The following is a 22,791-nucleotide window of genomic DNA, read 5'->3' as shown; positions in this document are numbered from 1 at the left end:
TCACTTTGCCGTACTACGGAAAATCGCCCAATTTTCTCGTTTTGTCTCCTAACTCATAGTCCTCCCTAGTCCAGACTTGCAACATTTTATCCAACCGGCGATTTTTTTAATATTTTCAAAACGAAACAAATAAAAAATTCGAGAATAGTTTTTTATTTTTGGCGATATTAAAACCAATTGGTATCACTGCCGCTCCAGTGACAGCCATGTGACAGCTAACCTCAAAATTTAGCCTTGATTGTTGTGACGTCCCATTGGGGCTCCTTTGGATTAATCGGTTCCTTCATCGTGTGTTCCACAAACTCGACATTGCCCCCATCATCGACTAGAATAACAGAGTGGGTGCGCGTCCCGTAGCCCCCTTCCTCCATCCGGACGTAAATCGAGCTCAAAAAACCGACCCCGAAAGGGGCCCTTGCCTCCAATTCAGGATCCGGCAAGTGCAACTCTTCACACTTCAACAAATTGATCAGTTCCTGGACAAGACGTGCCCGGGAGCCCCCATAATTCGTGATAATCTCCTCGAACTTTTGCCCCCCTTTTTTGACTTTGGTGAACGGTGATTGTGGGGTACTGTTCCCGAAGGCTAGGACCTGGCGTCCAGTGTACGTGAGAGTGTCTTCAGGGGAGTTACTGTGGTGGTAACAGGTGATTTCGTTCGAGACTTCCACCATGAATAAATTAAACGCACTGTATTGTTCGGGCACCAGTTTCGTGATATATTCGGGGGCGGGTTCCCCGCCTGCGAGGTAGTTATAGACAAGGGGCCCCCGCCCGGCCTGCGCCTCCCGTTTGGGGGCTCCGGTCACGTTAAGCAGGGCCCCAAACTTGATCATTTGCGGCTTGAGAGACACTCCGAGCCACATGCCGCCCTCGCGGCCCGGCTCCATGTCGCGGCCTAAAAAAGGGGGGCTGCTTTAAGTCATTTAACTCGGTGACTTTACCTCCAATTATGTTCGTGTGGGGGCACTTGAAGGCCTGTCTCGCGGGCCGCTTGTAGTACTCGTCGCGGTTCGAGGCCACGATCAGGCGGTAGCCCCCTTTGGGGGGCGTCGGGTCCGTGTAAACAAACAAGATACACATTTTGGCCCCGAAACGGTCACACACGAACTGAGTGTATTTTTATCGAGATAAGACATGTGTTAGTGTGTGCATTGTTTCCATCCGCGCGGATTTGGAGAAAAACCTTCAACTTTCGGACGAGAATTGTATTTGTGTCAAGGCTCAAGGTTAGAACATAACCTCAAACTTCACGGTCGTCGCTAACGCAATGCGAGAGGTTTTTTGTGAGTTTTTTCGGTTTGTGACACGTCCGAGTGTGGAATTATGACCGAGATTTGCAAAAAGGGTGAGTAAACTTTGTGATTTTGAAGGGGATTTGCGTATGTAAATGTTTACATTGTGGCGCTCCGATAACGCTTATCAGGGGTTATTGTGCGCGTGTTTGTTCAGATTTGCCATTATTGTGATAGGGTTTATAATAAATATTGTCGCGTCATGACTTATCATTGCTTTGTTGTTATAATGTGATAATGAAAATAAATTGTAGACGGGTAGGCAACCAGTAATACAAGGGCACGTGTCCGTAAATAAATAAAAATGTTTGCATTGCATATTTAATTGTGGACTTTTGACCTAGAGACAGACGCGCATTCTTATTCCAATCAATTGACAACAAAAATAAAAATTACCCCAAACTTTCCCTCAATCCGCCATTAATAACAAAAGAACCTCCCCTTCGTCCGCCATTAATAAAAAATTTTTATTTTCTAATTATTTATGCAAAAAGGGTTCTAAAAAATTAAATATGTTTTTCTGATGTAACCATTTGCTTTAATAACAAATTTTAAAAAGAAGTTTGTTTTTGTCGCGGGGGGAAACCCCCTCTCCTCCATTATCAATTTTACCATGACGTAGATAAAATAATACAAATTTAAATTTTGGGAATACCAATTTTTTTTCTATTTTTCTGACGTAGAAAAATAATAATTGTTTTTTTTTACATAATAGACTTCCCCTCTTGTGGCCATTTTTTAATTACTTATACAAGGAATGTCATAAAAATTCAATAAATATCTTCTTAATTAATAAATTACAAGTTTTAAATAATTAATTGTGCTTATATATTACTTGGAATTTTGTTGATAAATCCTCATTGCAATCCATTGAACCTTGGAGTCGATCGTCTCTTATTTTATATCATCACTGATATGACATAATATCACTGACAAATGACAATTGAAAACGAAATTACAGATTGGAAGTCACTTAAATATTTTGTTTAATTCAAAATTTTTGGGTTTGATTGTATCTCTTCTTTCTTTTGATTTTTACTACGTCATATGAAAATAAGTACAAATATTTATTTTTTGATGAAAGAAATGGGAATAAATTTGTAATATGTGATGAAATATTTAATTCCAATTATTAATTACAACAAATTTTGTTTTTTTTATGAAAGTAATAAAAAAGGTACATATTTTTTTTATAAAAACCTCCCCTCAATCCGCCATTAAAAACAAATGAAACCTAATAAAATGGTTGCTTTTTTTTCATTAACAACATAAAACGAGGCCATTTTACGATGACGTAAGCAAAATACCACACATTTTTAATGACACTAATCTCAGAATTTATAATTGAGTTAAATTCCGATAATTAGATAATCAATAATTACAGTTAAATAATGCGTCTCTTATCAAATAATAGGTTAACAGGACAATTATGTCAATTCCTAACGCAAAAAATATTCGTACAGTTGCTATTTATGTTCTGTGTTGTCACCATGTATAATAAAACAAACATTTGTTGTACAAATATTTATTTTTACAAACGTATACATATTTTATCACTCAATCGTCTAAGCTAGGATTTGCATAATGAGGAAAGTCAGTAGTTTAATTTTTCACTAAAAACCACCCCTCCGGGCGCCATTATGGCCACCCCTTCCCCCTCCACTCTATTGTCACGTGCTAAATAATAATCCACCTCCCCTCAAACGGCCATGATCCTCGCCTACTCGTTTTATTGTTCCTTATCTGTGCGATATCCGCGATTAAAAAAATCGTTTGTTGCCCGTCGAAAAAATCAATTATCTCGCATAACCCAGTTATAGAAAATGCTACTGAACTGAACTACACGATGCGAAAATTCGTACTAAAGCCAGGTTTGCCCCAAAAAATATATTTTGCATTTTTTTAAATTTTCTATCAGGCCACCCTGAAAAACTCCACATCCAGCTCCTGCACCACAAACAGAAGTACAACTGGGACTGCGGCATTTCGTGCGTGTTGATGGTCCTCCCCAAAAAACACCGCCACCACTTGCTGAAAAATTTCACTAAAGTTTGCAAAGAGGAGGGAGTTTTTGGGAGCACGTGGACTATAGATTTGTGTTATTTGCTGAAGCGGTACGAGGTGGGGCATGTTTTTTACACGGTCACTCTGGGGGTGCATCCGGGGTACAGGGGGAACAGTTTCTATCACAATATCTTAACTAAGGTTGGTTGATTTATTAATTAATTAATTAAGACAGTAGGCTGTGACTATCAATAGGACGAGTTTCGGGTCAATCAGAGGTTCGAAACGGCCAAAGCCAGCGGTGTTTTGGTCGAAAGAGCGTCGATTTCGATGCAAACGATTCTCGATCATTTGATCAACGGGCCTGTGATTGTCCTGACGAACGCCAGGCTGTTAAACTGTGATGTTTGCAAGTTGAATAAGATTTCAAGCGAGTTGAGGAAATGTATTCCGTGGCCCATGGCCTACCAAGGGCACTACATTGTCCTGTGTGGGTACGAGTTGGCGGCTCGGAAAATACACTACCGGAATCCGTCGTTTGGTGATCGTGAGGACGCAGAAAAAATCTTGGATGTGACTCGCTAACCATTGGTTTCAGGGGTGTGTGTCATGTCGGTTGAGGTGTTGGAGGAGGCGAGGAAGAGTTACGGGACTGATGAGGATGTGATTCTTGTTTATAAGTGATTTTTATTTATTGTCTTTGAAAATATTAATAAAATATTTGAGTGATTGACTGTGTTTTCTTTTTCCTTTGTCTTGGTAAATATCGGGACGTTTGAGAGGTAGGTAATTAATGTTTCCGAAAATCTCCGTTTTCGGAGGACCATTTTTTGGGCCAGAAAATAAAACCACAAATTTTTCCGCAAGATATTTTTTGTGCCATTTTTTGCTCCCGCCAATATTTTTTTTGTTGACTTAAAATTTTTAAAAATATTTAAATTCACAAATTTTTAGAAAATTTTTCCGCGAGCAATTTTTTTATGCCATTTTTTGCTCCCGACCAAATTTTTGCGGACTTTATATTTTTACAAAAAATTTTCAGAAAAATTTTTTCGCAAGCCATTTTTTGTTCTCGCCAATATTTTTTGTGCCATTTTTTGCCCTTTTTGTGCCATTTTTTGTTGACTTAAAATTTTTGAAAATTTTTAACAGAAAATAAAATCACTAATTTTTAGAAAAATTTTCCGCGAGCTATTTTTTGCGCCATTTTTTGCCCTTTTTGTACCATTTTTTGTTGACTTAAAATTTTTGAAAATTTTTAACAGAAAATAAAATCACTAATTTTTAGAAAAATTTTCCGCAAGCTATTTTTTGCGCCATTTTTTGCCCTTTTTGTGCCATTTTTTGCCCTTTTTATGCCATTTTTTGCCTCCGCCCAGATTTTTTGCGGACTTATATTTTTACAAAAATTTTTCAGAAAATAAAAATCGCAAATTTTTCCGCAAGGCATACTTTGCCAAAATTTTTTTCCCATTTTTTGCTTCCCCCTCGCAAAAAATCCAACAAAAAAGGGTCCGTTTAAATTTTAAGAAAATTTCCAATTTTCAATCGTATTTTGCGCGATTTTCGGGATTCAAAAAATAAACAAACCAGTAAAACTATAAATTTATTCAATTGCGAAAATAATACATTTCCTCATTTATTATAAATATACATTTCTTTGTTTCGCCTAAGTTTATTAACACATTTATTTTTCCAACACTTGGTAACAAAGGCACAAAAATGTTTTAGACGTGTTTCCATGACAAAACCTAAAAGAACAACACATTCGCAATAACACAAACCTAAAGCTCATGTGAACACTTGAGAAAAATATACGGAACTAAAATATATTATGTATAAAAAATCACGTAGATGTTTCCCATCTTAGATTAAAAAATTAAAACTAGAACGAAATAACCGATGGCTCAATTCTTCCGCGGCAATCTTCGATTGCGTCCCTTTTGCACGTCACTCCTTTTTGGCATCGATTTCTGGGGCGGCTTCGCCTTCACACCTGAAAAACAACCAATCAACACCAGTCCCCGCCTCAAACTCCGCCCACCTTTCGCGGCGCGATACCTCCTCTTTGTACTTGACTTGGCTTTAACCAGCCTCTTCTTCGCCACTTGCACTTTCTTCTTAATCGAAATCTTCTTACTCCTAAGAATGCGCTGCGCTAGCGTCAACTTACTCTTCTTCCGCTCGTGCGCTAACCTACTGCTCTTGCGCACTTTGGTCAGCCCCTCCTTCACGACACGCCCCTTCCCCCCACTCCTCAGATTATGAATGGGCGCCTCGTTCGAGTTCTCGTCACAGTCGCTCGAACTCGACGAAATCTCATTGATCTGAATCGACTCATCCTTGAGATTTTCCTTATCCTCGGCCTCCTTCGGGTCAAAGCTGGTGCTTTCGCGCGGCTTCGACGCAAAATTGCGCTCCTTCAATGGGAAGCTGTCGCTCGAGGTCACGGGACTGGCCTCCGCCTCGCCATTGGTCGACTCGGGGGGCGTGGCCGCCACGCCCCCCTCCTCATACCGCGTCATTATCTCCAGCCCGGTGTCTGGATACGCGTTTTTCTTGCGGTTTTTCAGCACTTGGGCCCTCGGGGGACCTGGGGGGTCCAGCATGAGCGTGACCACCGAGGTGTTGTCGGCCCGCATCTTGGTGTTGTGCCAGCGCTCCAGCGCCTTCTCCACCAGGAGCTTGCTGGGGTTGAGCCACGTTTTGTTGATCGAGTCGCTGAGGGCGGCGTTTTCGTTATGGCGTTCCGCCTGCTGGACGATGTGCACGGCGTTCTGGGGGCTGAGCATGTTGAAGAGGCCGTCGGTGCCGAAGACGAGACAGCGGTGGGTCGAGGTATCGATTGTGAAGACGGCACAGTCGGGGTCGGGGGATACGATGAATTGGTTGATTTGGGAGTTGTAAGACCATAAGTCGCCAAGGCTTCGCGCCACGGCCAGGAAGGGGATCTCGTCGATGGGGGTGGAGCGACGCACGGGGCCCTGGTGCCCCATTTTGGGGCGGTTCCACACCACGCGCGGCACGCCTGCAAGAAATGCAAGTGGAACTGTAGGAGTTTCCCCTCCAGACGCCATTGCGAGCGACAGCCAGCCTCCCCTCCGGACGCCATTTTTATTTCGCAAATTTCGGGTAAAACGAGCCGAAAATGCACCAACTCGGGGCAAAAATTTGTTAAATTTAATTGTTAGTGTTTTGTAAAAAAAAACAAAATTAAAAAAACAGCGTAACTGATTTTATTTTTGCGGTTTTGAAGTAGAGAGTACATTAAAACATGTGAAACATCACAAAAACTTCATAATAAAAGCACTTTTACGTCAATCATTGTTTATTTTTTCCTTTTTATTCTTTTTTTATTTTTGTTTTCGTTACTTTGTTAACATTTTTTTTTTGGATTTTACAAATTTTATTTTTTTCATTTTGCAAGATCAGGCCGAAAAATCGCCAAATCGTATTAAAAAATTTGCCTTATTTTAGCGTTTTAGATTTTGCAATTTTCTCTCGGAATTTTCTAAAAAATAAACCAGAAAAATTAATGAATTAGTTCAAAAATAGAAGGTTTGTCATGAAAAATCGCTCAATTAAAACAACAATACAGTAAAGCTCTCAACAACGGACTCGGATGGGGAATTTTTAAGTACTGTCCGTTATGGAGAGGTGTCCGCTTTTTGGAGGTTTCACTGTAATTACAATATTATTTGCCTTTTTCGAAGACATTTCAGTCAAAAACGCTGTTATTTTGCTAAATTTCGTTAAAACTGACCCAAAAATGATGTAAAATTTTGCCTTTTAACACTATTTAAGTACGTTTTAGAAATAAAAACTAAGTTTTTTTTCTGAGTGTTGTTATTTTTGCTTATTTCGTTCAGTTAACTTGGTTTTGAAGTTCAGACCCATTTATTCTAAATTAAAACACAAAAAATTTCGTCAAAATAAACAAACAACTTGCTCGAGAATGGTGTTTATATAATTTTTTGCCTTTTTTGATTATAATTTAAGCAAGTTTTTTCTTAAATGTTGCTAAAAGTGACCGGAAAAATGACGAAATTAAAGCATTATTTTGTATGTTTCATTCAATTTTAATTTGTTTTTGTTCGAAATTTCGTAAAAAAATAGAAATTGCATTTTTTTGACTTTTTCAAGGCATAAGAATATTTAAAATCACCGTATTTTCAGACTTTTACTAGGCTGAACAAAAAAAAATACCAAATTGCATCAAAAAAGGAAAAATGACATTAACTTTGCCTTTTCCGAGGGTTAGATTTTGCAATTTTCTTTAGAAATTTGTAAAAAAATTAACCAAAAAAAAACCAAACAATTAATTCGTTAAATAAAAAATAGTGGTTTTGTAAAATTAATCACGTTTGCTCTTTTGTGTATTTTAATAAGTTTTTTCATTAAAACTGGCGGGAAATTTATTAATTCAATCCAAAAATGGATTTTTAGTTGATTTTTATTCGAAATTTCGTCAAAAAATCCTAAAATCTTTGGCTTTCTCAAAGTTTTTCAGACGGAAAAATAACCAAATAGTATCAAAAAAATTAAAAATGATATTAATTTTTTTTGTGAGTTTTAAATTTAAAAAATAGTAGTTTTTTCGTGGAAAAGCATTTAATTCAGTTAGAAATTATACTCTTTTTAAATTATTATTCTTTTTAAAGATATTCCAGTGAGCTATGGAAATTTGAATTTATGTTGGTTAAGCTGCTATTTTTAGTATCTTCACATATTAATAGTTGGTATTTGTTTTCCAACTACATGTGTCAAAATTGTCAAAAGATTTGTTATTTTATTGTAATAGTTTATTCAATTTGAAAAAATAAATAAAATATAAATAACATGAAATATAAAATAAAGCGTTTTATAAGATTTTAGTGTTAGGTCGTTTTACAGTCATGGCCTATCGCGATACCTCTATTTTTGGAAACAAGTATACACTGCTTGCTTTATTCGTGTGTTAGAAACACAAAAAAAGTATAAAATGAAGCCACTAAGCACACTTTTTTCACAAAATCGCAAATTAAAACAACAATTACAATATTCACTGTTTTTTTTTCAAACGCTCTTACATGTAACAATTTTTGCGTACTTTAGGCGTAAAATCTAACTATTTTTTTTTAATTTTTACAAATATGTTGCCAAATGTATTTATTTAAATCTCAAGGTCAGTCGAAAAATTCATTACGAAATTTTTTCCCTCTCAAAACTGTGACATCTGTCACCGATTGACATACGTCACCAAACGTCAAAAACCAAAACAAACCCCATAACCTTAAAAGTCGTCAGTTTTTCGAAAAAATCGTTTTATTTTCGCATTTTTTGCACTGACCTGATTTCGAGACAACTTTCCCGCCACACTGATTAATCCTCGTCATCTCGTCCAAATTCTCTGGCTTGTGGTCCCTTGTCAGAGGCTTCGCCCTCCACTCGGTCGAGCCCTCCTCCTGATACCCTAAAACCCCACAAATAACCCAACTCGCCCCAAAACGCCCAAAAACGCACCTAGAATAATCCCCGAATCCCCCACATGCCCAATGTAGACTTTGCCCCTGCGTATGAACGCCACACTAGCCGTGGTCCCCGCCGTGCTCGGCAGCCCCGACGCCGTCCGCGGCCACTTCTCTGCAACAAAAAATCCTCACATAACCTCACTTTTTCGCAACGTGAAAAACACGCCTGGGCCCCAAACCGGGGGCTCCCCCACCTTGCTCCTTCCACATGGCGTAGTGTGTGGCGATATAGCCGTCCTTGATGGCCCGCAGCACGTCCTCGTCGTTGTCCGACCAGAAGGTCTTGTGCTTGATGATCGTCTCCATGAGGTGCTCCTTGGCGAAGGCCGCCGCCTCGGCGCCCCCGTGCCCGTCGTAGATGCCGAAGAAGGCGTACTCCAGGTCGCGCTCGTCCTCCGTCTGCTGGTACGCCACCGAGAAGAAGTCCTCCATGTACTTGCGGCCCCCTTGGCGGCAGTGCCCCGTCACGCGCAGATTAACTCCGATCGAAGCGGGCATTGTGTAAAGCAATACATTAAAACGCCACTTGTACTAGAAAACACGCTTTAGACAATTTTTGATTCGAATTTTCGATATTGTTTGTGGCGTAACTGTCATTGTCAATTTTAACTGTGTCAAACGCTGCGACGCGCGCCACTAGCGCCGTCTCGCTCGCACGCACGCGACTTTCGCCGGACGTACGTCGCGGCTTGACGCCTACTTTGCTGACGACCGGGTCGGTAAGGACGCGCGCTGTACGGGGTAAGTTTGAATGGCGGCGCCAAACACCGGTTTTGCAAACAGTTTATTAAGTTAGTGCTTTGAACAATTTATAAAGCTTCTCCGAGTACTTGACTTTCTTTATACAAGTGCCTGATTTTCACTATTTGGTAACGACTTAGAAATTCTACTCTACAAAAAGCTTTGCATCAGAGGTAGAACAAATCGGTGATCTAATGACATAAAAAATCCCTCTCGGTACGTAACAACTCATAAGTACGCTCTGACTAACAATTTATAAACAAAACAAAACAAAAAAAATTGGAAAAGTCAGACTAGATTAACCGTTTCTCACACTTCCATTAATAAATAAATCACACGTTTAATACATACAATAAATTAATAATAGAAAAAACAATTTGTAGATTTTGTTCTCACGAAAATGTAAAGTAAATAATAATATAAAGGGGGCGAGGGAATTAATTAAAATTGGGGTTAAATAACTATTTCATAGATGCGACTTTTGCCCCTCTTGTTCGTAGAAAAGAACGTAGGCTTCGCCACTAACGATCGCTTTTGAAGAAATCGACGAAACCCTAAAAAATAAAATGTTAACCGGGACGCAAACCTGGACTGTAATCAAAATACCAACCTAGAATCGTTATATTCATGCCAGGCTTTAGTGTAGGGATGTCTACAGTAGGCCGTGTAATGACCACTGTACGTAGTTCCACTGTGGTTTGAAATGGCATACAAGTTGTAACGACAGGGAGTGATGTTATCGGCCGCGTAATTGCTCATATCTAAGCCTTCTAAGGGAAAATCAACGGTCACACTCAACTTGCCGCGAAATCTTTCAGCTAGTGAAAATCGTTTCAAATCTGTAGTTCCCCGGTTAAGGATCGAACAATCAATAATTATCACAAATTGTAAAAAAAATAATTGGAAAGGATACGTATCACTAAAATCTTGGGAAATTTCTGAATAGTAAACGACTTGGTGCATTTCCTACGCTCCTTGCATTTGGAACATGTCTAAAAATTGAATATGTTGTACAGTCACTGAAAATGAAAATGACCCGGCCATAAACAAACGCCTGTTTTACTGAGTTTAATTAATTTTTTGATCAAGATAGTTATTTTTCAAGATTTGGTCGAAAGAACGTCTAAAATCCACAGAAAATAAGTCAAAACTGGTGATATTTTACTCGTTTTTATTTTTTTTGTGCAAAATTGTATAAAAAATAAACAAAAAAAAAACAAAATTTTGTTGTTAAAAATGGTTTTACCCTCACATTTTCAATGTTGCTGACTGAAAAATCACGAAATTTCATCCAAATCGGTGTTATTTTAGCTTTTTTCGCTCTATTTAGTGGGTCTGTGTACTTTATTTTGCAAGATAATGATAAAATGTTTATTTTGTGTATTTATTTATTTTTTTTTTTGTATTTATTTCACTCGATTTAGCTCGTTTTTAAGACAAATTTCTCAAAAAATAGTTAGTTATTTTTTTTAAACACTAGAAGCTGGAGAAAATTAAATTATTTAACTAGTAATGTTTTAATCTTATTACTTAATACTGCCTTTAGAGATAAAATCTCAGCTTTTTTCCAGAGATTTTGCAAAAAAGACCGAAAAATCACTAATTTAAATAAAAAAATTTGTTCTGAGTACGTTTTTCAACCATTATTACGCAAAATTTCGTTAAAAACATACGAAAAAAAAGCAAAAATTATACTAAAATATAGCTGTTTTAAACTATTTCGATAAGGTAAAGAGTTAAAGATTAAGCTTTTCCTCGAAAATAACGAAATCTAATCAAAATTGATGTAATCTTGTGTGTTTTTTTAGGTATAGACTGATTTATTTTGCAAGAGCTTGTCAAAACATATAAAAATCACAAAATAAATGGAAAAAGGATGTTAGTTTCTCTCGATTTTGCTCGTTTTTGAGTAAAATTTCATCAAAATAATCTAAAAAAAGACAACAATTTGATGAAAATCATGTTGTTTTAGGGTTAAAATTTTAAATAAAGACCAGACAAAACACCAAATTCAGTAAAAATTACATAGTTTGAATTTTTTGGAAAGTTTAGTAGGTTTTTCGACCAAAAATAGAAAAATTTCGCAAAATTTTATTCAAATCAAACCGAAAAAACACTAAATTAGACCGAAATAAATAGTAATTTCGGTATTTTTTTCATTCTCTCAGAAAATTTCACTAAAACTAACTGAAAAATCACCAAATTTGATTAAAATTGGTATTAAATTCATCTTATTTCAGTAAATTTGGCCCGTTTTTGAACCTTAGACTCACTTATTTCGTAAAAAACGCATCAAAAATCACAAAAATAAAATGAAAAACTGAAAAATTTCGCAAAATTTTATTCAAATCAAACCGAAAAACACTAAATTAGACCGAAATAAATAGTAATTTCGGTATTTTTTTTCATTCTCTCTCCGAAAATTTCATTAAAACTGACACAAAAATCACCAAATTTGATTAAAATTGGTATTAATTTCATCTTATTTCAGTCAATTTGGCCCGTTTTTGAACTTTAGACTCACTTATTTAGTAAAAAACGCATCGAAAATCACAAAAATAAAATAAAAAATTGAAAAATTTCACAAAATTTTATTCATATCAAACCGAAAAAACAGTAAATTAGACCGAAATAAATAGTAATTTCGGTATTTTTTTCATTCTCTCTCAGAAAATTTCACTAAAAATAACAGAAAAATCACCAAATTTGATTAAAATTGGTATTAAATTCATCTTATTTCAGTCAATTTGGCCCGTTTTTGAACCTTAGACTCACTTATTTCGTAAAAAACGCATTAAAAATCACAAAAATAAAATGAAACCGATGTTACTTCGCTCGATTTTGTTTATTTTTGAACAAAATTTCGTCGAATTTTTTTTCAAGTTTCTAAGTTAAATATACCAAGCTAAAAAAAATTACCTAATTGGGCCAAAACTTAAAAATAATATTTTATTAGTACGTTTTTATTGCAAAAAACATGAAAAATAATAAAAAAATTATTTTGTGGGCATAAGTTTATGGCGGCGTCATTTTCACACTGTGTGACTGTACTACCACTTACTGGTTTTTCGTCCCCATCCAATGTTTCCTCCCTCGTGAAAGAATCCAAACATTGTGCCAACCTAACTTGCCCAGCCCTCTGCGGTATCGGCAAAGACAAATCCCAAAAAGGATCAAAAGTGACCGAACAGTGGCCACAATGTGTACATTTCAACGTTGATTTTAACTGTCCGACAAAATAATCAACAATTTTCGAATTATCCATTCGCAAGTAACGATTCCAGGACTCGGCCGACTTTTCACTATCCCTAAATAATAACAAAAAAATATATATAATAGCACGAACGACGTAGCGAACGAGTGCCTCAAACTCACGTCAATTTCTCGTCAATTTCGGTGATGATCGGTTTGGGCTTTTCTTTGACCCGATTAACATCCTCATGCAACCCCTCCAGCAAATACCGTAAAAACTCCTGAGCGTCCTGTTGTGCATAACCGATAAATCTGGGCGCAAAACGCTGTATTTGACTCTTGAGACTGGACGTATTTACGACACGATCGGAGGCGTCTTGCGACCATAATTTTTTGATGACTTCGGCAAAGGCCTTAATGAGGGAACCCTTCATTGCTGAGGTGGTGGTGTTGATGTCGTTGACGTAGTGGTCCTGGAGGAGGTACTCCAAGAGGGTTTTCGTGTTCGAGAGGCACTGAATGACGGAATTCATGAAACAAGTGTTGCCGATGTTTTTGAGTCCGTTGAGGCCTTGCGTTTTTATTGGACTCGTTGTTGCCGTTGTGGTGATGTCATCGTTGTAGGAGGAACGACGCGATGGACTCGTCGAACTCGAGGAGTTTACGGTCGAGGTGGAGGGGGAGATTGCCGAACGGGTCGAGGTGGCGCTGAGTTTCGGCGATGTCGAGATATCCTAACGAAAAATTGAATAATAATACAAAAAAATCGCCGGATTATTAACAGCGACACGAGTTGTGGAAATTAAGCAAATAATACAAATTTTTATTTCAGTCAGGTCAAGTCAGGTCAGGTCAAAATTACATATTTAATAAAATATAAAAAATATAATAAAATAAAATATTATATAAAGAAGAGAAACTGCATTTTTCCTCTTACTTAAGGACGCCTCAACATTATAGAACGTGTGATAACACTGATAAGGAATAAAAAAAACACAAAAAATCTACCTACTAATGACACAAAACATACTTGTAAATGTTACCAGCTTCAAGTTCTTAAGCTGTTCAGTTATAATTTTGTACAATCAGGCACAAAAAAAATAAACAGAATCTGAATAACTGCGTCATTTTCTTTTTTTCCCTAAATATACTTAAAAGCAAAAAAAAGATGTACAGTGGCGATCAAAATAAATGTCCAATTTTGCATACGGCTGCTGGTAATAAATAATTTTTTTTACGAAAAATGAAAGCTTTACGATCAATTATTATGTGTTACTAATTTTCAATATCTCACAAAAATGTACAGTCAGGAAAAAAATAAATGTCCAATTTTTGCATGAATTGCTGGTAATAAATATTTTTTTTACGAAAAAAGAAAGCTTTACGATCAATTATTATGGATTACTAATTTTCAATATCTTGCAAAAATGTACAGTGAGGAACAAAATAAGTGTCCAATTTTTTTGCATACGACTGCTGGTAATAAATATTTTTACGAAAAATGACAGCTTTACGATCAATTATTATGTATTACTAATTTTTAATATCCCACAAAAATGTACAGTCAGGAACAAAAAAAATGTCCAATTTTTGCATACGACTGCTGGTAATAAATATTTTTTTTACGAAAAATGACAGCTTTACGATTAAATATTATGTATTACTAATTTTTACTAATGTACAGGGAGAAAAAAAATAAATGTCCAATTTTTACACACGATTGTTGGTAATAAATATTTTTTTTACGAAAAATGCCAGCTTTACGATCAATTATTATGTATTACTAATTTTGAGTATCTTACAAAAATTTGAAAGGTTGTATTGCTTTACTCGACTTCGGCTCGAATTAGAAAAAATACCTTCTTTTATGACTAGGTATAATTGTTTTTTTTTGCTGGTTTCATCAAAAAATATTGTTTTCCATTCTCTAAATTTCCAAATATTTTCTCCCTCTAAATGTTGTAGAATAGTAGCCGAGGCGAAGCCGAGGGCTTTTCAGTTTTAAAAATCCATAGTATAAAGTACAAGGTGTTAAAAAATTGTTTTTATTTACTTATTTTTATTTATTTGAGCACTCAATAAATAATTTTATTTTTTTTACAATAATACAGCAAGTTCAGACCGAAATTTTCAAAATAATTTTAGTATTTAAGCCAGTCTTTTAGAAGCGAAAAGAAAAATAGGATGTTCCATTTGAAATTTTTAAATTATTCAAGGTTTAAGAGCAAGAATACTAAAAAGCGTCAAATGTTCGCCACTTATTTCGTGTTTTACAGCCGTTTTAACTAACATTTTTGGAAGTTATTTATAGGATACATTTTTCTAATCGAGCTGTAGAGGAGAAAGTGTCAGTATTTATTTAATTCAGAAAAAAAATCCTGAAAACTGAAAAAAAAATTGGGGTTCTTTTGAAAATTATTTCCCAACAACAGTAAGTGTTTAAGAAAAAATCAAATACTTTTAGCCCTGAAGTAGATTCTTTGTAAGAACTACACTTTAGTTTTAACTTGAAATTATCAATCGTTCATTCGCAATTCGGTTTTATTGGAAATTTTTTTAAAAAAGAAAAATTAGTTTTCAAACATTTAACGATCAATGGACTTTACCAATTGACTGGAACACTTGTATATATTTTTTTTATATTGTTTCACAATCACAATTAACTTAAAAAAAAAACAAAACACTTTTATTGCCGTTTTAATTTACTATTGATGAAAAAAGCTTACATTAATAAAGTGTTTAATTTAAATAATTAAATAATAGTCGTAGTTGTTTACCTATTTAGTGCGTAATTAGGACAAAAAAAAATGATTATGGAAATAATGAATTGGTAACCGGAAAATATTTACTCAGTTTCTTTTAAAACAAATTAATTAATTTTTAAAATTAAAATTTTTTTTCTTCGGCTGCAATTACGTTTTTAAGTCCTATCACATTATTATTTGAACTTATATCAAGCTCTTCGTATGTACTTCCCCCATTTCCTCCGTTCACATTTAAGTTACTTCTTATATTTTCATATTATCTCAAAATTATAGTCTGAATTCGTCGTCTTGTAGGTTTATTTATGCCAAAAAATGGCCAAATTTGTTCACAAACCGCAAAAAAAACTCAAAAATATTGAGCATACAAGCAGGCAAATTTAAATGTAATTTTTTCTCATATTTCTCGTAAAAATTTGAGTCGTCCCTTTTTACCAAAATTTATACAAAAAATCGAGCAAATTTGTATTTGTAAACAACACATTTTCTCGCTGTCGTTGCGTCTGCGCTTATTTTACCTCATCTCTGGCCAATTCCCACAACTCGTGCCTTCTGCGGTTGATTCAAAACCAACCCTAAATCCGCAATAAATCGTCGCCGAACTGTCACACGTCATTCCAACGATAAAACCGTACAACATCATCGACAACATCAAAATCCACAAACCGAACAACAAATACGTTACGTCCATCCGGACGGAGCGCAATATTACCATCATTTAAAAATAAATTTTGGCACAACTATGTATCACACCTACGTTTGCGTTTTTTAAATAAACCTACCGGAAGATGTCGACGTTGTGTACGATTCAATAAAATCGAACTCTTGGAGTACATGGCACCGGAACGCACATTGTCAAAATTTTAAAATATTTTGACATGACTTTTCGTCAAAATTCAAACACAAAGTGAGTCAAGTCAATAATTGGACAGTCTTTATACTAAAAATTTCGACAAAAAAAATTACAAGACATTAACGTGCACGAACGTTTCTTCTCGACATTCGTATTCTTCGACGACAGGTCTCACAATTTGTGTCTCCATCCCCAAGATTTAACTTTTTTTTTCGTCTTGACACTCTCCTCAATTTTTTTGTTCGTGTTCTTCTCCCTCCTTTAACATTTTTCCTTTCAACTCTTCTCCTGGATTGTCTTCTCTCGTGATATTTTCTACTTTTTTCTTCATCCTTTTTCACTGACTTTTTTTTCCAAAGCGCTCGCAATTTTTTTCGAAAAGGGGAAGTCCAACAAACACGCTGATACAACTTTGCACTCTTTTCGTCCCATAAGCTGCATTCGTTGAAATCCATCACTACGTTCCCACCCGGCATTAATTTAAATCATTTTGAAAATTAAATTTTGAAGTTATTAGTGACTTAATAGCTTCAAAATTCGACTGATCCACCTTTGATTGACTCACATTGTGTAGTTACAAAAAAAAACACAGCAAAAGTTTTGGACGGGGTTTATTACATAATTTAAATAGAACGGAATTTTCAGTTACAAAATTGCGCCAAAAAAAATTGTTACTTACCTCAATTGTACGATAACACAAAAGTAAAGTACAAAAGTAACGCACAAGTATAAAATAAATAAATTTGAATAATAAGCCAAAATGTGATAAGCGGTGCTAATACATAACCTCGGTTTAGATAAATAATTGGGTGGCTAATTAATTATTGAGCAATGATCAGTCTTGTGAAGGTGTAATTAAAACAAAAATAATAAAAATTTAATAAAAAATAAATAAAAACATTGTTTAAATTATGTCGGTATTTCAGGTCCCTGTAATTGGGGCTTTAATTACGTAATTCTCAATCTGTATTATTGCAAATTTGCAATTACCTGGCCCGATGATTAATATTTTTGGCTGAATTACAAATAATTGGAATTATAACAAGTTGGTAATACAGGTCTCGGTAATTTTGGCGCTAGTGTCGACACAACAAATTTTTCAAAAACCCTGTTGGTTTATTTTTTTTGGCGCGTAAGTGATATTTATTAAAACACAATTATAAAAATTTTTATTAAAACATGACAATCGGATTTCAAAAAATAAAAAAAATCTGTTTTTTTTAAATTAAACAGTACTTTCAAATGCCATTTTGGTATGATGAAGAGTAGGATAAAAGCACTAACTTTAAGAGTTATAAAAAAATGTCTAGGAGCCATAATTTAAAATTTTATAAGAAAAAAATTAGAAAAAATTAACAAACAAAATTTGAAAAAAAAATTGAAAATATTTTTTGCTTTTCGACGCACTTTTTTTGGCGCGTAAGTGATATTTATTAAAACACAATTATTAAAATTTTTATTGAAACATGACAATCAGATTTAAAAAAATCTATTTTTTTTTAATTAAACAGTACTTTCAAATGCCATTTTGCTATCTTACTAATTAACTTTGAGAAAGAAAATGCTCTATAACAATGAAGGAAGAAAAAAAAAAGAAAAAATTTAAAAAATCATAAAACAGTAATAAAAATTAAAAAAAAATAACCGTTATTTTTTTCTATAGCTAATCAACAATTAATGTCAAATTATGTGCAAAACAAATTAAAAAGTATATAAGAAAAGTTGTTTGAAAAAAAATCGTACTTCATTTATGTGCGTAACTGAACGACTTTTATCACCATATGAGAGTTTGTCCAACACTTTTGAATCACCCTGTATATTAAATTAAAAAATTAAAGAATGAACAATAACTTTTTTCTCTTAAATTTTAAATAAAAAATGTTGGACTCTTGAACTCAAGATAAACAATCTTTTTTTTTACTTCGCATAATAAAATAAAAAAATAAAGTGTTAAATTATATGCATATTATTAAAAATAAATAATTAAAAAACAACTGTCCAATAAATCAAGACAAAAAGATATAAAGCGTTATGTGTGCAATTGCCAATAATTTTTTTATTTTTCAAATTTTTTTCACTATTTTTTTGTAAATTTTATTTTATTTCAAATTTTGTGCGTAACTTTTAGTTCAGCCTGTACGTAACAAAATTTCGGCGTTGCCAACACAAAGCCGAAAAAAAAAACATAAAATAACAAAAATTGCGTAATTGTTTTTATAAAATGGCAAATAACGATTAAATAATTAAACAAATTTTAAAAAATTCGCACTTTCTGGATTTTCTCATACGTGATTTTCTACAACTCTAGACTCTTTTTAACAAATTCATTAATTACCTATTTCGCGATTTTCGGATTTCTACAACCGTGACACTTAACCTGAAGGGCTTTTTCGAATCAATTTCGCTCATTGATAAATTTATCAACAATAAACCACAAAACAAATTACAATTTAGTTAATTAATTGAAATAAATCCAAAATTACTTCCGAAAGTTGTAAATAACTGTCAAAATTTCAAAGTTGCCAACCAAAAATTAAAAACCGTTTTAAACCATAATTAACCAATTTAGCGTGAGTATAATTGTTAAAAATACTTACTAATTCAGTGATTCCTCGTTGAATTGTCCAAAATTTGGCCCCTTTTACAAAAAGTTTGGAACCAAGAAACAATCAATTTTTTCAAAATAAAAGTTACATCGTGAACACAATTAGTTAATTCCCAATTGCGGGAACGTATTTTCCCGCTTTTCCCCCGATTTTCCACAAGAAAACAAACACTCAAAAACTGACCGCTTACCGCCATGTTTTTTTTTACTAAAGATAAAAGTTGCCAACCTAATAATTGGTAATAAAAAAAAATCGATGAATCTTAGTTAACGACAATCTAATTCCTGTTTAAAACAATTATTTCATAAAAAATATGACTTGAACGAACGGCAATAACAAAAAATTCGCAAAGAAAAATAAAATTATGGCCAACTTTGTGCGTGAAAATCCCCAAAACCTGACACCAAATTGAAACAAACCCCGTCCAAAAAACCACATTAATCATTAGTGTGCCACTCTATACTTACTGTAAACCTCTTCCCTATCAAATCCGTCGTGCTTTCGTCCCCTTGCTCCGTGTCCCCGTTTAAAGAATCGTCTCCGTTTTTTTGATAATCTTTCGCCGGAATATACGACGCAAAATTATTAACCCTTGTCGTTTTTCTCACTTCGTTACAATCCCCATCATCTTCGTGCGTCCGAATTCCATTCTTTACCGCCGCAGTCTCGTTCACATCCAATTTCGATACATTAATAATACAATCAGAACTTGACGTTTGACTTGTCACATCCAATTGGCGCCCACTTGATTTAGGCCCACCATCGTTATTTTTTTTTAAAGTTTTAACTTTAGAATCGAATTTTTTGAACCGATTCTCGGCGATTTTAAAGCTAGTTTCTTCCAAATCTTTAACCAGCGGAGACTTTGTAGTTTTTGTATTTTTCTCGTCGAATCTTTTGCGCAAATCGGCCACCGAGGCCCGATTCCCATTATCGTCCTCTTCCACTTTGGTCATGTTGTTGTCGTTGTTAGTAGGTGTGTTAGAATTGGACAACACGCTGTTATTGTAATTCAAACTGTCATTAATTACCTTCTTTTTGGCGAGTTTTGTTGTTTCAATCGGCGGTAAGCCGATGTCGTTTATGGATTTCGAACGTGAGATGTTCTCGTTATTGCGTTCGCGAAGACATGCAGGAACGTAGTTGGCCGGTGAGTATTTGTTGCGAAGTTCGGCGACCGAATCGAGAACGTTGATCGAGGATAAACGGGGGCTGTCCCGGGACAGGGAACTGTCACGACGGCCGAAATCAACGATTGAATTTTCGCGAATTGAACTTATGCCCGAATCGCGCGAGAGGGATTCGCGACGGGCGATGCTCGATTCACGGCCTTCTTCGCGGAAACGGCTGGTTATGCCGTCTTCGGTTATGCTGCCAGACCTGCAAAAAATCCGGTGAAGTACAGGGTTTTGGCAAAGAAAAAAACTATTTCCCTGACTATTTTGAGCTATAAATTGTCCGTAAATTGTTAAATTTCAAAGAAGTTTTTCAAATAAAAGACTCAAAAGTTGTTTATGTAATTATCATCAGTTTTTTTTTCTAATTTAAAATTTCGTAATTGATACCTGTTAGGCAGCTGCAAAAATATTATATTAAATTGTAAAAAAATAAAATTCAAATGAAGATAATTTAATTTTATTAAAATCATAATAAAATCACCAAAAATCATAAAATTTCGTTTAATTATTAATTTCATTTCTATTTTTAATTTTATAGAAATTATAATATGCTTCCTTAACTTTAATTATAATTAAAATAAAAAAATAAAAATATAAAATAAGAGTAGAAAAATTCAAGAGAAAAAAAATCAGTATTTTTTTGTAGCAAATTCCCAGCAAATTCAAAGATTCATCTGTAAAAAAAATTAATAACAATCAATAGTTCATTAATTTTTAAGAATTTTTGTAATGTTTAAAATTAAATATCTTTCAATCAATTAGCAAAAAACACTTAACTGTTATTGTTTTTATAGATAAAAAAAATTAAAGATGTATTATGACAACAAAATTTTTAAAAATATATAAATACTTACTTAAAAAAATGTATTATAAAATTAAGAATAAATGAAATAACTGCCAGCCTCGGCTACGCCTTGGTTAGTTAATAAATATTTATTGTTACAATTTTTTATTCAAAATTTAAATAAAAATTATAGACTAACAAGTTCTTTAGACTACTTTTTTATTTTTATATAAACACCAAAATAAATTTAACTCAAAATTAAAAGAGAAAAATTACAAGTAACCGAAACTTATTTTTAAATATTTTGATTGTTCAAGACAATTACAAAAAAAAAACAAACGTTTAGAATTATTTACATACAAATTAAAGTTAATTTATTAAAATACAAACAAATAGTGTTTTATATCCATGAAAATTTTAAAAAATCTTGCTATTGTTGTTTTTTTAATAACAAATATCGCATAATATTGCCCTTTCGTAATAAGAAATATCTACAATAAATTTGCAATCGATCGAAGTGGCTTGAGACTTTGAAACTGAATTGGCAACAGTAATAAAAGTTTTAAAAACTGACATATCTTCCGAATAACTTGAAAGTCACTATGACCGAAAAAAACGAAAAACTTTTTTGAAAAAATCAAATAAAAATTCTTGGACAAAAAATAAAAAACAAAAGCCTAAAAACAGTTTTATTTATATGAAAAAAATATTTAGACTTTAGCTATGACGTTACTAAAAACCTTATCTTAAAGCAAATCTGACCACAAAAATAAATTGACTTATCAGTAATTAAAATAAAAAAGCGTAATTTTACTCAATTTATTTAGTTTTTTATTGGGTGATTCCAAAATCAAGTTGGCAAGATTCAAAAACACGTGCCAATCAAAATTACCAACTTAGCCTACTTTGATTAATAGGAGGCACGGTATTTCAACCAATTTATTCTTTTCATGTGAAACAGTCTAGACATCTACGGAAAAATTGTTTACGTTGGCACCACTTGGTCTAAAACAATCGACAGACGATTCAACACCTCCCACATTTTTTTAATAGGTCAATCGAGAACATATTCACTTTTTTTTCAACCCACACTCGACTTTCCTTGCATGTTTGCCGAAATTTTAATACTAAAAATAATTATAAAAATAGGAAATAATTATTACGATCAATAATCAACTGGTTATTGAACCCGAACAGGAAAATAAATTATTGAAAAAACGATAACAAATTACGTGACAGGCAAAAAGTGAACACGTAATTATCTCATACGAAAAGTTCCTCATTTTTGGTGTTTTCCGTGTCATAACTGCGCCTAACCTCGAAAAAATCCTCCTTCCGTCCGAGTCCGAGTAGGTCCTGGTGGTGTACCTCTCGCTGAAGGTGGTGATCCGGGGGCTGTAATTGGCCCCAAAGTAGGGCCTGTCAATGGTCGAGGAACTGAACGTGGACCTGTAGGAGCCCGTCAGTGCCGAAGCACTGCTCTGTCTCGGCGATAAAACGGGCATTTTCGTTGTCTTATCACCCCCTTATCACTCAATCGCTCATTTAACCTGAAACGAGAGTACCAAGTCGGTGAGTGCTCACCTAAATTTGCACCGCACCTAAAATAACTCAAAATTTCGAAAATATGCCGAGTGTAAAATAAAAAAGTCATTAGCTTATTTTTAGACCTTAGCTCGTGTGTGGTCCAAGGGGGGCGAAGTCCTGGGGCTGCGTCCGCACCAAAACACGCACACGGGCACTGTGATAGCCCCACTGTTGCAAATTTACCGAAATGTATCAAATTTTTGCTAAAAAATTAAAAAACTGAATGAGTCCATTTTGGGTGGCGGCCATCTTGCGATGACGTCAGCGACTTGAGTCATG

General features: G+C 34.4%; 4 protein-coding genes across 6 annotated transcripts; 1 reads left to right on the top strand and 3 right to left on the bottom strand.

The window, feature by feature from the left end:
- Nucleotides 1-137: 137 nt before the first annotated feature.
- Nucleotides 138-1,083, bottom strand: Tango2 (Transport and Golgi organization 2). The gene is made up of 2 exons (XM_962425.5): nucleotides 945-1,083; nucleotides 138-898 (listed from the first exon to the last, which is right to left on the bottom strand). Exons 1-2 carry the CDS (start codon nucleotides 1,081-1,083, stop codon nucleotides 222-224), a joined length of 816 nt encoding a protein of 271 aa, XP_967518.1. The 3' UTR covers nucleotides 138-221.
- A 124-nt stretch (nucleotides 1,084-1,207) lies between these two features.
- Nucleotides 1,208-4,029, top strand: LOC655942 (uncharacterized protein). Of its 2 annotated transcripts, none has more exons than XM_962497.3 (4): nucleotides 1,208-1,348; nucleotides 3,214-3,500; nucleotides 3,555-3,846; nucleotides 3,898-4,029. In XM_962497.3, exons 1-4 carry the CDS (start codon nucleotides 1,327-1,329, stop codon nucleotides 3,981-3,983), a joined length of 687 nt encoding a protein of 228 aa, XP_967590.1. In that variant the 5' UTR covers nucleotides 1,208-1,326; the 3' UTR covers nucleotides 3,984-4,029. The 2 variants fall into 2 exon arrangements, with proteins under 2 accessions (XP_967590.1, XP_008201610.1); XM_008203388.3 differs by lacking the exon at nucleotides 1,208-1,348 and adding an exon at nucleotides 2,743-3,166.
- Nucleotides 4,030-4,892: 863 nt separating this feature from the next.
- Nucleotides 4,893-9,454, bottom strand: Pp2C1 (Protein phosphatase 2C). Its single transcript, XM_064358589.1, has 5 exons — nucleotides 9,004-9,454; nucleotides 8,802-8,921; nucleotides 8,629-8,751; nucleotides 5,344-6,327; nucleotides 4,893-5,295 (listed from the first exon to the last, which is right to left on the bottom strand). The coding sequence occupies exons 1-5, from the start codon at nucleotides 9,305-9,307 to the stop codon at nucleotides 5,207-5,209; spliced, it is 1,620 nt and encodes a 539-aa protein (XP_064214659.1). The 5' UTR covers nucleotides 9,308-9,454; the 3' UTR covers nucleotides 4,893-5,206.
- A 126-nt stretch (nucleotides 9,455-9,580) lies between these two features.
- Usp2 (Ubiquitin specific protease 2) lies at nucleotides 9,581-22,767 on the bottom strand. Of its 2 annotated transcripts, none has more exons than XM_962657.4 (8): nucleotides 22,596-22,767; nucleotides 22,243-22,475; nucleotides 19,431-20,343; nucleotides 12,926-13,476; nucleotides 12,612-12,858; nucleotides 10,464-10,542; nucleotides 10,161-10,389; nucleotides 9,581-10,104 (listed from the first exon to the last, which is right to left on the bottom strand). In XM_962657.4, exons 2-8 carry the CDS (start codon nucleotides 22,428-22,430, stop codon nucleotides 10,017-10,019), a joined length of 2,295 nt encoding a protein of 764 aa, XP_967750.1. In that variant the 5' UTR covers nucleotides 22,431-22,475; nucleotides 22,596-22,767; the 3' UTR covers nucleotides 9,581-10,016. The 2 variants fall into 2 exon arrangements, with proteins under 2 accessions (XP_967750.1, XP_008201637.1); XM_008203415.3 differs by having other exon boundaries at nucleotides 19,995-20,343; nucleotides 22,596-22,764.
- Between the last annotated feature and the right edge of the window lie 24 nt (nucleotides 22,768-22,791).

This window comes from Tribolium castaneum, chromosome 8, assembly GCF_031307605.1.
Source record: "Tribolium castaneum strain GA2 chromosome 8, icTriCast1.1, whole genome shotgun sequence".
NCBI classification, from domain to species: domain Eukaryota; kingdom Metazoa; phylum Arthropoda; class Insecta; order Coleoptera; family Tenebrionidae; genus Tribolium; species Tribolium castaneum.
Note: the sequence above shows the minus strand (reverse complement) of the source record. Positions and strands in the feature narration are given on the sequence as shown.

Bases quoted from the DNA above. Each gene is read 5' to 3' on its own strand.
- Pp2C1 (XM_064358589.1), bottom strand. From the start codon at position 9,307: ATGCCCGCTTCGATCGGAGTTAATCTGCGCGTGACGGGGCACTGCCGC. The intron at 8,752-8,801 runs GTGCGTTTTTGG...GTGGGGTTTTAG, and splicing joins GGATTCGGGGATTATTCTAG to GGTATCAGGAGGAGGGCTCG. The intron at 5,296-5,343 runs GTGGGCGGAGTT...GTTGTTTTTCAG, and splicing joins GAGGTATCGCGCCGCGAAAG to GTGTGAAGGCGAAGCCGCCC.
- Tango2 (XM_962425.5), bottom strand. From the start codon at position 1,083: ATGTGTATCTTGTTTGTTTACACGGACCCGACGCCCCCCAAAGGGGGC. The intron at 899-944 runs GTAAAGTCACCG...CCCCTTTTTTAG, and splicing joins CCACACGAACATAATTGGAG to GCCGCGACATGGAGCCGGGC.
- Usp2 (XM_962657.4), bottom strand. From the start codon at position 22,430: ATGCCCGTTTTATCGCCGAGACAGAGCAGTGCTTCGGCACTGACGGGC. The intron at 20,344-22,242 runs GTTAGGCGCAGT...GATTTTTTGCAG, and splicing joins GGAAGGAGGATTTTTTCGAG to GTCTGGCAGCATAACCGAAG. The intron at 10,543-12,611 runs GTAAGTGGTAGT...TTCAATTTTTAG, and splicing joins TGGATGGGGACGAAAAACCA to ACATGTTCCAAATGCAAGGA.
- LOC655942 (XM_008203388.3), top strand. From the start codon at position 3,142: ATGCGAAAATTCGTACTAAAGCCAG. The intron at 3,167-3,213 runs GTTTGCCCCAAA...ATTTTCTATCAG, and splicing joins AAAATTCGTACTAAAGCCAG to GCCACCCTGAAAAACTCCAC. The intron at 3,847-3,897 runs GTGAGGACGCAG...CATTGGTTTCAG, and splicing joins GAATCCGTCGTTTGGTGATC to GGGTGTGTGTCATGTCGGTT.